This window comes from Carassius gibelio, chromosome B16 (genome assembly GCF_023724105.1).
Source record: "Carassius gibelio isolate Cgi1373 ecotype wild population from Czech Republic chromosome B16, carGib1.2-hapl.c, whole genome shotgun sequence".
NCBI classification, from domain to species: Eukaryota; Metazoa; Chordata; class Actinopteri; order Cypriniformes; family Cyprinidae; genus Carassius; species Carassius gibelio.
The window spans coordinates 8605872-8618437 of record NC_068411.1 but is presented as its reverse complement, the minus strand read 5'-3'; the positions used below and the strand labels follow the sequence as shown (position 1 = coordinate 8618437).

General features: G+C 39.3%; 1 protein-coding gene across 1 annotated transcript; it reads left to right on the top strand.

The window, feature by feature from the left end:
• The first annotated feature begins 818 nt into the window (after window positions 1-818).
• On the top strand, window positions 819-12136 carry LOC127974490 (neuronal pentraxin-1-like). The gene is made up of 6 exons (XM_052577824.1): window positions 819-963; window positions 3240-4049; window positions 5252-5591; window positions 8382-8632; window positions 9922-10101; window positions 11249-12136. Exons 2-6 carry the CDS (start codon window positions 3444-3446, stop codon window positions 11456-11458), a joined length of 1587 nt encoding a protein of 528 aa, XP_052433784.1. The 5' UTR covers window positions 819-963; window positions 3240-3443; the 3' UTR covers window positions 11459-12136.
• Window positions 12137-12566: the final 430 nt, after the last annotated feature.

Sequence of the window (12566 nt, the reverse complement as noted above, 5' to 3'; positions counted from 1 at the left end):
TTCCCAACTGTTAGAGTGTGAGCGGATGGTAATTAATGAGTCTCTGATGTGAGCCAAAGCCTGCCCTGTTCAGCTTTCTCTCAGTCTTTCTGTGCATGTTCCCTCTGACCTCAATCAGCGTCCATCTGTCTCTCTGGCTGCTGCGCTGGACTTTAACTTGAACTAGGCCACTTATCTTGTTAAGAGCTGTGACAAGAGCTGCTTGAGCCGTATACAACCGGCAACAGAGATACAAGAAAGAAACATTTATGAGACAAAAATATAAAAAAATTACTCGGAACAAAAGAAACTTTAAGTGAAAAAAAGGCAAAGAAAGAATTAGTATTTTTTTTAAAAAAGAACTAATATTAAAATACTTATTCAAAATTTTACTAAAAACTATAATAATAAAGTTAATTCTGTTTACATAGAAACAGCAAGTGGAAACACATATTTGATTTTAAAAATTAAAACATACACCTTTGAAAAAAATATTTTTATACACTTTTAATCTCAATGATGCAAAATATTCCTATCACAGAGTCAGCAATGGCAGGTTATTAGATTAGGAAGTAAACTGTTACTCAAAATCTCATGCTAATAATATATTGTTGTTGTTAAACTGCTGTAAAGAAGCATTTTCACTAGTGGTTTTGGAGCCCGCTTTTAATATTGTCTGCTTGGATTATAACAAATGTCAAACCCAAAGGTCTTTCTAGAACATCACAAACATTTCATCATGCATTTAAACACGACAGAGGAACTCTAATGAAATGTACTAGAGATGGGGTTAATGAGCACATTTAACTGCTGCTGAGCAGAAGAGGAGGAGGGGAGCGTGTTACACACACGCGGCCGGATTAAGTCCCTCACAAACCTGGTTTAGACAAGCAGAACAGCAGAACAGGACAAAGCTGCAGGAGTCCACAGATACAGACAGCCTGAACACAGAACATCAGGACAAACCCCGTCTGCACTGTGACTGTGAGTCTCTGCTGTCGACAGATGTGTTTGATTTGTGGGATGTTGTGATCTGTAGCACAGGTGAAGAGATGGAGATGATCTGATGCTCCAGTTCTCTCTATATATTACACATCGAGATTTCTTTATGTTATACTCCGTATGATTATATTTCATGAAGACTGTCTACGGATTGCTGAGAACTTTAGACTGATCGTTTAGCTGCTTATTTTCAGAGAGTATATTATTATTCATTTGATCAACAGGTGTCAGAACTCTTCAGAGGTTTTCTTTATGAATAGTGTTTTAGTTAAGGTAATGATTTAGGCAGTAATGATTAAAACATTTGCATTATTGGCACAAAATAAGCATTGACCATGATAGTCATAACTGCAATAAAAAAAAAAATGCTAGGATTTTGTGTTATATCTCTTTTGTTGTCAGTGGTTGGGTTACCACAGTGTTGTGATATACGTTGTGTTTAACAATGATAAAACACTAGAAACGTGCACTTAACTGTATACTGAATGTGCACTTGTTATGCATGTTTTAACATAGATAATATTAAATGAATGAAAATGAAATGAAACTTGTGTACTTAAAGACAGACACTTAAGTAAAATGTAAAAATGTGCACATCATAGTAATGACAAATGAATGGTTTTACTTTCAAGTACAAGTGTTAATAATCTTGTGTTGTGCTTTAACGCACACTTATTTGTTTATGTTGACTAACATACAAAAACACATGCTAGTTGTAATTTTAACTGTAGTGTATAATTCAGTAATACATTTTTAAAGCTGCAGAAACTTCTTTACTAGACTAAATATAGTTGTTAATACTCTCTCATGGATTCAGCAGGAGGTGCATTAAACTGCATTGTATGTGTCTGACTTAAAGTGCTGGCTTCATTCGATCCCGACAGTCAGGCTAATCGTGTGGATTTCGACAGGAAGATAAAGTGACTTCTCAAACACGTCCATCTGTCACGCTTTCTAAGCTTGTGATCTCCCCACACAGTCCAGATTTGATCATGTGCTTCACCACACACAAGTGAGATATTCTAGCTGTGTTTGTGTATCAGATGCTTTTTAAAAGAACCAGAAAGTGTGAAAGTGTATGTGCCTTTATTATACATTTTGTTTTAAATTGAGGTCAGTGGTACTTTTTTCTGGTTTCATCAAAGGTTGGCTGTCTCACAGATTGTGAATATATTTTAATGTATCTGGTATTACACTTTCTGAACACCATCCTCATGTGTAAGTCTCTTTGGATAATGGGACATAACTCTCTCTCTCTCTCTCTCTCTTAAACACACACTAATCCTCTGCAGACCCTTGATGATGACTCTTCTTGATTTATCCTCATTAGGACAGACTCTGACGTACACACAGAAATGTTTGTCCCGTGTTAATTCAGAAGCGTTAAGGAACTTAAACTGATAATCCTGAACTCTTAAATGGAGCGACCTTCTTGAAACCTCCTTTGAAGGAGTTCTTGGTGTTCAATTACAGGTTCTACAGATTAGTCTAATGGTTAACCGTGATGTTAAATGTAGTAAATTGCAACTTCATCAATAGAAATGTGTAATTACTTAAAATACAATTTCAATAGAAATGACATTAAGGTATATTTGTGAGCCTGGAGCACAAAAGCAGTCTTAAGTCTCTGGGGTATATTTGTAGCAATAGTTAACAATACATTGAATGGGTCAAAATTATAGATTTTTATTTTATGCCAAAAATCATTAGGATATTAAGATCATGTTCAATGAAGATATTTTGTACATTTCTTACCGTGCATATCAAAAATAATCTACGATTAGTAATATGCATTGCCAAGAACTTCATTTGAACAACTTTAAAGATGATTTTCTCCATATTTTTTATTTTATTGTACCCCCAGATTCCAAATTTTCAAATAGTTGCATCTCAGACAAATATTGTCTTCCTAACAAACCATACATCAATGGAAAGATGATTTATCCAGTATATTAATTATTATAATATAAAGTTTAAAAACACTACTCTTATGACTGGTTTTGTGGTCCAGGGTTTTAGTTGATCATAAATGCTTGTCAGTGCATTCAGCAGTAACTTTAACCTTTCCTTTCCTCCTTTACTTTAAAAAGACTATTAATACAGTTTAATACCACATAACATATAAATATATAATTAAGTCCACATTAAGTGAGTCAAAAGAGCAATTGAATCATTTAAAAGTCAGAGTTTAAATTAAAAGATGTTACAGTCTTCTGAAAATGTATCATGACAAGACTTTTTTTTCTTTCTTTCTCCAGGTTCTGAAGAGGCAAGAGCAGGATCATCAGACGGATTACATGTACATACACGTGGAGAAGGAGGCTGAGAAAGACACAGGAAGCAGCAATTGAAGACGAGGACAGATACAAGTGTAAAAAAGCAGGCCTGCGATAGTTCAGCTGAAGATACAGATCTAGAAGCTCTAAATATTTGATCAGTTTGGCTGCGTTCATCCCACAGAAATGCATCCAGCAAGCTCAAGAAAGAGCGAGTGGCTTTTCTCCTTCTTCTGTGCCATATGTCTTTCTGTGTGTGCTGGGACAGGCATGCCGGGTTCAGACTACACCCCTCATCCTCGCTTCATCTGCAGCCCTATTCCTGCTGATGCCGATCCCGGGTGTTTCCCCACAGCAGGCGGCCCCAGCGGCCCCGGATCCGGACACCAGGGCGGTCCCGGCGGGAGCAGCAGCGGCTGGTGGGGAATGTCCGAGGAGGCCAAAGCGACAATCCTGCACCTGCGGGAGAGTTTGGTGCAGCAGAAGGAAACCATCCTGGACCAGAGGGAGACCATCCGAGAGCTCTCCGCCAAACTGAACCTGTGCGAGGGCTTGAGCCACACATCCCCACACCTGGCCCATCACACCCACCACACCTACCCCTCGGCACCCGACACCGGACACCTCGGGCTGGAGCTGGGACACTATGGAGACGGGGTCGGAGGGCATCACACTGGGGAAGCTGCTCTGAGCGAGAAGCATGTGATGGGGGAGATTCCTGCATCCTCGTCCACACCGGACCAGATGAACAAGATGCTGCAGAGCCTCAAGCAGCGGCTGGACAACCTGCAGGTACACGTTTATATTACGGCTGCCAGTTTAACACATTAACGTAATTAATTAGTTATGAAAAAATTATGTGTTTATTACAGAGGTGTCAAGAGTACCTGAAAACCATACTTGAGTAAAAGTCCCAGAGCATCTGAGTTTAACAGGATTTAAAGGTGCACTAAGAGATTTTTGCCAAACGATGTTGATATTTTAAAGCACCATAACAAACACGCCCCTATCCCAACAGGACCTCGCCCTCTGGCAATGACGATCAAAGAAATAAGCGAAGATGACTCACAAGCATATTCAAACTACATTCAACAACTCACAAAGAACTAAAGAGACATTCGGACTATATATATATATATATATATATATATATATATATATATATATATATATATATATATATATATTTAACTTGTGATTAATTAGATTCATTAATTGAAACATTAGGTAATTAATGAAAAAAATTTAATTGACTGACAGACCTGCTTTATTATTATTTACAATTTATTTGAGTTTACATATATTTTTGTTAACTTTAATAACTCTAATTCATATAATTAATATATATCAATTATTAATAATACAAGGGATTATCAAATGATTGGGCACTGAGTGGTTTAGGAAGGAGTGGTGATTTTTAATTTTTTCCAAATAAAATATATTTGCTCTACATTTCAACTCATAGAAGTGTATCGATTTTGAAGTTCCTAAAGTTTGCATATATGCTTATAGAAATTAAGGTAAATGTGAGAAATGTGCATGCAAATGAGATATAAATAAGAATCAAATAAAACCAAAATAATTACAAAATTCAATTGTTTCTACTTATACTGCTTCATTACAAAAGCTACACTTTTACTGTTCTATGTGAAAAATGACCCGCAACAACCAACAGAGGCAAAGATTAATAATCTAAAATAAAACCTAAAATAACCTAAATCCCTCCAAAGTACATCATTTTATTGTTACTACCTCAGGAAAGTTAGTTTTATTAAACAACAGATACAAATACAGAGGCTTGACCATTTTTGAACCTGTCAACTGAAGTGAGATGAAGCTGATGGGACACTGTTTGACACATTAAACATTGGTGTAGGAGTGTGTTTTATTAGGATCCTGGCTGTCAGTTTATTCAATATTATAATATGTATTCAGCAGCAAGTAATGCAGCAGTGTGCAGGCCTTTTCTCAGAGCACTGTGACTGTGTTTGCAGACGAGAAACACCTCCAGCAGCCACTCCAGCTCCCTGAAGGACCTCCTGCAGAGGAAGATCAGCGCTCTGGAGCAACAGATGCAGCACCATCACCCCGACCACGAGGAGGAGGAGGAGGATGACAGAGAGCACGACAGCCATGACGACCACAGTGATTCACACGATGAGAGTCACCACAGTGATCCACATGACAACAACAGCCACCAGGACAACGAGGCGTCCGAGCATGGCTCTGAGAGGCTGTCGTATGACCTGCAGGGTCTCGGAGAAGCACAGGGAGGAGCACACAGTAAACTGGATGCGGTCCTCAGTCAGCTGCAGCACAGGCTCACTGACACGGGTGAGACAATTGACCAGATGAACCCTGCACTTCAGATGGACCACTCAGGCCAGATTCAGACCTTAGATGCTCTAGATAGACCCCAGATTCAGACCTTAGATGCTCTAGATAGACCCCAGATTCAGACCTTAGATGCTCTAGATAGACCCCAGATTGGGACCTTAGATGCTCTAGATAGACCCCAGATTGGGACCTTAGATGCTCTAGATAGACCCCAGATTGGGACCTTAGATGCTATAGACAGACCCCAGATTCGGACCTTAGATGCTCTAGATAGACCCCAGATTTGGACCTTAGATGCTCTAGACAGACCCCAGATTGGGACCTTAGATGCTCTAGATAGACCCCAGATTGGGACCTTAGATGCTCTAGATAGACCCCATATTCGGACCTTAGATGCTCTAGATAGAACCCAGATTCGGACCTTAGATGCTCTAGATAGACCCCAGATTCGGACCTTAGATGCTCTAGATAGACCCCAGATTCGGACCTTAGATGCTCTAGATAGACCCCAGATTCGGACCTTAGATGCTCTAGACAGACCCCAGATTCGGACCTTAGATGCTCTAGACAGACCCCAGATTGGGACCTTAGATGCTCTAGATATATCCCAGATTCGGACCATAGATGCTCTAGATAGACCCCATATTCGGACCTTAGATGCTCTAGATCCCAGATTCGGACCTTAGATGCTCTAGATAGATCCCAGATTCGGACCTTAGATGCTCTAGATAGAACCCAGATTCGGACCTTAGATGCTCTAGATCCCAGATTCAGACCTTAGATGCTCTAGATAGACCCCAGATTCGGACCTTAGATGCTCTAGATAGACCCCAGATTCGGACCTTAGATGCTCTAGATAGACCCCATATTCGGACCTTAGATGCTCTAGATAGAACCCAGATTCGGACCTTAGATGCTCTAGATAGACCCCAGATTCGGACCTTAGATGCTCTAGACAGGCCCCAGATTCGGACCTTAGATGCTCTAGACAGACCCCAGATTCGGACCTTAGATGCTCTAGATAGACCCCAGATTCGGACCTTAGATGCTCTAGACAGACCCCAGATTCGGACCTTAGATGCTCTAGATAGACCCCAGATTCGGACCTTAGATGCTCTAGACAGACCCTAGATTCGGACCTTAGATGCTCTAGACAGACCCCAGATTGGGACCTTAGATGCTCTAGATAGATCCCAGATTCGGACCATAGATGCTCTAGATAGACCCCATATTCGGACCTTAGATGCTCTAGATAGACCCCATATTCGGACCTTAGATGCTCTAGATCCCAGATTCGGACCTTAGATGCTCTAGACAGACCCCAGATTCGGACCTTAGATGCTCTAGATAGATCCCAGATTCGGACCATAGATGCTCTAGATAGACCCCATATTCGGACCTTAGATGCTCTAGATCCCAGATTCGGACCTTAGATGCTCTAGATAGATCCAAGATTGGACCTTAGATGCTCTAGATAGAACCCAGATTCGGACCTTAGATGCTCTAGATCCCAGATTCAGACCTTACATGCTATAGATAGATCCCAGATTCAGACCTTAGATGCTCTAGATAGACCCCAGATTCAGACCTTAGATGCTCTAGATAGACCCCAGATTCGGACCTTAGATGCTCTAGATCGACCCCAGATTGGGACCTTAGATGCTCTAGATAGACCCCATATTCGGACCTTAGATGCTCTAGATAGAACCCAGATTCGGACCTTAGATGCTCTAGATAGAACCCAGATTCGGACCTTAGATGCTCTAGATAGACCCCATATTCGGACCTTAGATGCTCTAGATAGATCCCAGATTCAGACCTTAGATGCTCTAGATAGATCCCAGATTCAGACCTTAGATGCTCTAGATAGAACCCAGATTCGGACCTTAGATGCTCTAGATAGACCCCATATTCGGACCTTAGATGCTCTAGATAGATCCCAGATTCAGACCTTAGATGCTCTAGATAGATCCCAGATTCAGACCTTAGATGCTCTAGATAGATCCCAGATTCGGACCTTAGATGCTCTAGATAGATCCCAGATTCAGACCTTAGATGCTCTAGATAGATCGCAGATTCGGACCTTAGATGCTCTAGATAGAACCCAGATTCAGACCTTAGATGCTCTAGATCCCAGAATCAGACCTTAGATGCTCTAGATAGACCCCAGATTCAGACCTTAGATGCTCTAGATAGATCGCAGATTCGGACCTTAGATGCTCTAGATAGACCCCAGATTCAGATCTTAGTTGCTCTAGATAGATCGCAGATTCAGACCTTAGATGCTCTAGATAGATCCCAGATTCAGACCTTAGATGCTCTAGATAGATCACCGGTTTTAGATATATCCCAAATTCAGACCTTAGATGCTCCAGATAGATCCGGGTCAAGTTAGGGCACCTTTATTTATTCAGTGCTTTTAACAATACAGATTGTGTCAAAGCAGCTTTACATTATTAAATTGGAAAACAGTGTGTCAGTAATGAAAATCGATAAGAGTAAACACTCAATTCTCAGTTAAAAACGTTGTTCCATATCCTGACAAATTTGAATCTCCTTCGTCAAGTCTGGTTTAGACCAGACCTGTCTGAAAAAATAAATCATATAATTTTTTTCTTTAAGACGGGTCATGACTTTTTAAACTTGGAAAATCGATAGATTGGTCTAGTCTGAAAAGTAAAACTGATTACTTCTAGAATAGCTGAAGCTAGTCAAACTAGTTCTTAACATAAGTGATGTTTCTGCAGCTGATAGATCACACGGTTCTGCTGATCATCATCTCCACAGGTTCTAGAAGGATCAGCAGACCCACGGAAGCTTTCCAGATCGGCTTCCCCATGAGGACCAACTACATGTACGGCCGTGTGAAGCACACGCTGCTGCACGAGATCTTCTCCTTCACGCTGTGTCTGTGGATGAAGGCTGGCATCGACCCGGGGCTCGGGACGCCCTTCTCTTACTCTGTGCCCGGACAGGCCAACGAGCTGGTGCTCATCGAGTGGGGAAACAACCCCATGGAGCTGCTGGTCGATGACACAGTGAGTGAAAGAGATATATATATATATATAAAAAAATATTACACACTTTAGAATAGGTAACACTTGTTAACTATTAACTACAACATTTCTCTCAGTAAATTCTTCATTTGCTGCGTATTAATAGTTGGTAAGGTAGTTGTTAGGCTTAGGTATAGGGTAAGATTAGGGATGTAGAATAAGGCATTAATATGTTCTTAATTAGCTCTAATAAATGGCTAATATTCTAGTAATTTACATGCTAATAAGCAACTAATAAGTGTGACCTATTCTAAAGTGTCTAAAGTGTTTATCTCTGGTTAACTTTATTACTCGCACCTATTAAACGACTTGGGAGTTGAGCACGTCTTCTCCACTACTATTCTAAAGTGTTAGTTAAAATATTTTACAGGGCCTTACTGAGAATTTTCTTTTTGCAGTCCAACTACAGTTTAAAGGTTTGGGGTTGTTAAGATTTTTAAATTTTTTAATGCATCTTGTGCCTAGCAAAGCTGCATTTATTTGATCAAAAATAGAGTAAAATTGTAATTGAAATATTATTCTAATGTAAAACAGCTGTTTTCTATGTGAATCTCTGTTAAACTGTAATTTATTTCTGTGATGATCCGCTGTATTTTCAGCATCATTCCTCCAGTCTTCAGTGTCACATGATCTTCAGAAATCATTCTGATATGATGATTTACTGCTCAAGAAACATTTCTGATTATTATCAGTGTTGAAAACAGTTGTGCTGCACAATATTTTGTGGAAACTGCAATACATTTTATTTTTCAGGAATCACAGATGAATAGAAAGTTCAATAGAACAGCATTTATTTAAAAATAGAAACCGCTTGTAACATTATAAATGTCATTACTATCACGTTTGAACAATTTAATGCCCCCAAGCTAATTAAAACAAATAATTTCTGATCGCAGACAGAAAAAAAAGTGATTCCCTTTAACTGTCTAGTTAGACGTCTTCGTTAAACAATGTTTAACATTTAATAAATGTCTAGGTATCAAAAAGAATTTGAAAATCCAGTAGGATTCAGTTTCAATTCATCCAGCAGGGACTTATTTGAATTCTAGAGGATTCTATTTGATTCCGTTTGGATCTTAAGAGGATTAAATAATAAACATTCCATAAATGAGCCCACGAGTTCACATTCCTTAAGGATTTCTTTTGACCGACAAATGCAGGACAGATGGTGAAATAAGAGAGAAGACAGAGCAGATCTGACCTTATCTGATGTGTGTGTGTGTGTGTGTGTGTGTGTGTGTGTGTGTGTGTGTGTGTGTGTGTGTGGACAGGCAGTGTCTTTGGCGCTCTCGGTGAGTGATGGTAAATGGCACCACGTGTGTGTGACATGGTCGGCGCGAGACGGACTGTGGGAGGCCTATCAGGACGGAGTGAAGAGAGGCTCAGGGGAAAACCTCTCGCCCTGGCATCCCATCAAACCTGGAGGAGTCTTCATACTGGGACAGGAACAGGTGACATACAGACACAGCATACAGTCAACAAACTCAGATCCTGCTCAGATTCCTCACTTTACTTGTGCCATTAATCAAAAAACATAAACAACTGGCAACCATCCACACTAACACAGCTGTAGATTATATGTGACCCTGGACCACAAAACCAAAACTGAGATTTTTCAAAACTGAGATTCACCTCAAACTAGATAAATAAGCTTTCCATTGATGTATGGTTTGTTAGGACAGAACAATATTTGTCTGAAATACAACTATTTGAAAATCTTGAATCTGAGGGAGCAAAAAATAATAATAATTGAAATATTGAGAAAATCATCTTTAAAGTTGTCCATATGAAGTTCTTAGCAATGTATATTACTAATCAAAAATTAAGTTTTGTTATATTAATGGTAGGAAATTAACAAAATATCTTCATGGAACATTATCTTTACTTAATATCCTAATGATTTTTGGCATAAAAGATAAATCGATAATTTTTACCCACACATTGTATTTCTGGCTATTGCTACAAATATACCCCAGAGTCTTAAGATTGCTTTTGTGCTCCAGGGATACATTTATTAATGACATGCCACTTAAGTGCACTTAAAGAGAGACACGTTCACGAGTACACTTCTTAAAATGTGCTCTTTGTTATAATGTCAAATTATGTTTTCATTAAAAAAAAATAAACAATTTAAATACATGACATACAAGTTTGACCGTACAGGTAAGAAATGCCATTAAACTATATTTTAGTGTATCATAAATACTTTCAGCGGTGCATTCAGCAGTAACACTTTAACCACATTTCAAAGACAACAGAAGTCATTGTTAAATCACGTGCATAAATATGTACTTAAGTGGGTCAAAAACACTCTAAGGTTCAGCTAATTGCATCAAATATAAATGTAAACTATGATATATAGTTGTAAATAACTTGCAATCATCTGAAAACATTTCATGCAGTTTAGATTTAAGTGTATTATTTCCATAATGACTCCTTTATATTTTACAACTATGCTAAAGAATACTTATTTTTCATTAAAGTAATGTCATTAAAGTTGTATTCAGAGTTGAAGTGGTTGCCTTACAAACTAGGTACAAACTAAAATCATGAACTCATCTGTTTTGAGCTGCTGATCTAATATTCCCCAATCTCCAGGACACACTGGGGGGGCGCTTCGACGCCACGCAGGCGTTCGTTGGTGAGATCTCAGACGTTCAGATGTGGTCTCACGTTCTCACGCCGCACGACATCTACAGCCTGGCGTCATGTGGAGGTCACATGACCGGTGACATCATCGCCTGGGCGGAGTCAGAGGTGGAGCTGCACGGCGGGGTCACCAAATACCCCTTTGACCCCTGCCATTAAAGAGAAGGACACGTGATGACAAAGCATTCTGACCAGTCCTGACCTGATCGTAATGCAAAACTCATTCAATATTGCCTTCTGTTTACATGAGGACATTGAACGACCCCATGACCTCTAGGTGTTCACCAGGGACATGTGTTTTGTATTGTTTTCATATTCTACACATGGCTCTTCATTGCCACTCAATGTCTGATGCGATAGTATTTGACATATTGTCCTAACTTGGACAGAAAGCGATAGATCATAAACAGGATGTGAAGACATAAATGTAGAAACAGACGGCTCTCGAGGCACTATTTGAGCAGTGAGCTGAAGTTAAAAGACTGATTTACTTGAACTGTAAGAATAATCTAAAGATACAGTGAAACCGAAGAGAGAGAGAGAGAGAAAAAAGTAAACGTTCTAACTGAAATAAGGGTTTGACTGTACTGTCCAGATGTTCAAATATTTAGCCGACTCAAAGTGGCGCTAAATAAGCAGCTATTTTGTCATACTTGAGCCTCAGATTGTCATTATTTGAATAAGTGTGTTTAATTTACTGTCAGGGTTTCAAACTAATATAATTTTCCACTAATGTATGTGCATTGGAATTTATTATGCATTTAATGTTTTAAATCAACCTGATTTCATTTGTTTGCTCTTTTTAAAATGCAATAAAGGGACTTCATTTTGAAAACAGCTTTCATAGCGATTTCATGGTTTCTGACTGATTCTAAAAACTTTTTGCATAATGTTGTAAATGATTTTGATAGCATTTCCATAGTGAATTCTTTGTGCTCTTCTGCAGTATTGACCTCTCAGTGAACCTGGAGCCTGGTCTTCACTGCTATTATCAGAAACTAAGCTATTTAAGCAGACCTGCAGAATGCATAAAAACATATTCACTTCACATGAGATGAGAACCGTTTTGTCTGGAAGTGAACTTGATGTTCTGAGCTGAAATGCATGTGTTTGTGTTCACTGTGGCATTTTGGGAAGACTCTGGTCTGAGTGTCTGTGGTCTGCTGAGGACAGAATAACAAGATTAGACAGTGCTAATAGTTCTGGTTATCAGTCAGGAAATGAGCTAACAAGCTAAAGCGGAGCAGGATGAAAACCAGGACATCAC

What these genes read in the sequence shown, in the direction of transcription:
- LOC127974490 (XM_052577824.1), top strand. Translation starts at nt 3,444, where the DNA reads ATGCATCCAGCAAGCTCAAGAAAGAGCGAGTGGCTTTTCTCCTTCTTC. An exon ending in GCACAGGCTCACTGACACGG is followed by an intron (nt 5,592 to 8,381) that starts GTGAGACAATTG and finishes TCATCTCCACAG; the next exon opens with GTTCTAGAAGGATCAGCAGA. An exon ending in AGCTGCTGGTCGATGACACA is followed by an intron (nt 8,633 to 9,921) that starts GTGAGTGAAAGA and finishes GTGTGTGGACAG; the next exon opens with GCAGTGTCTTTGGCGCTCTC.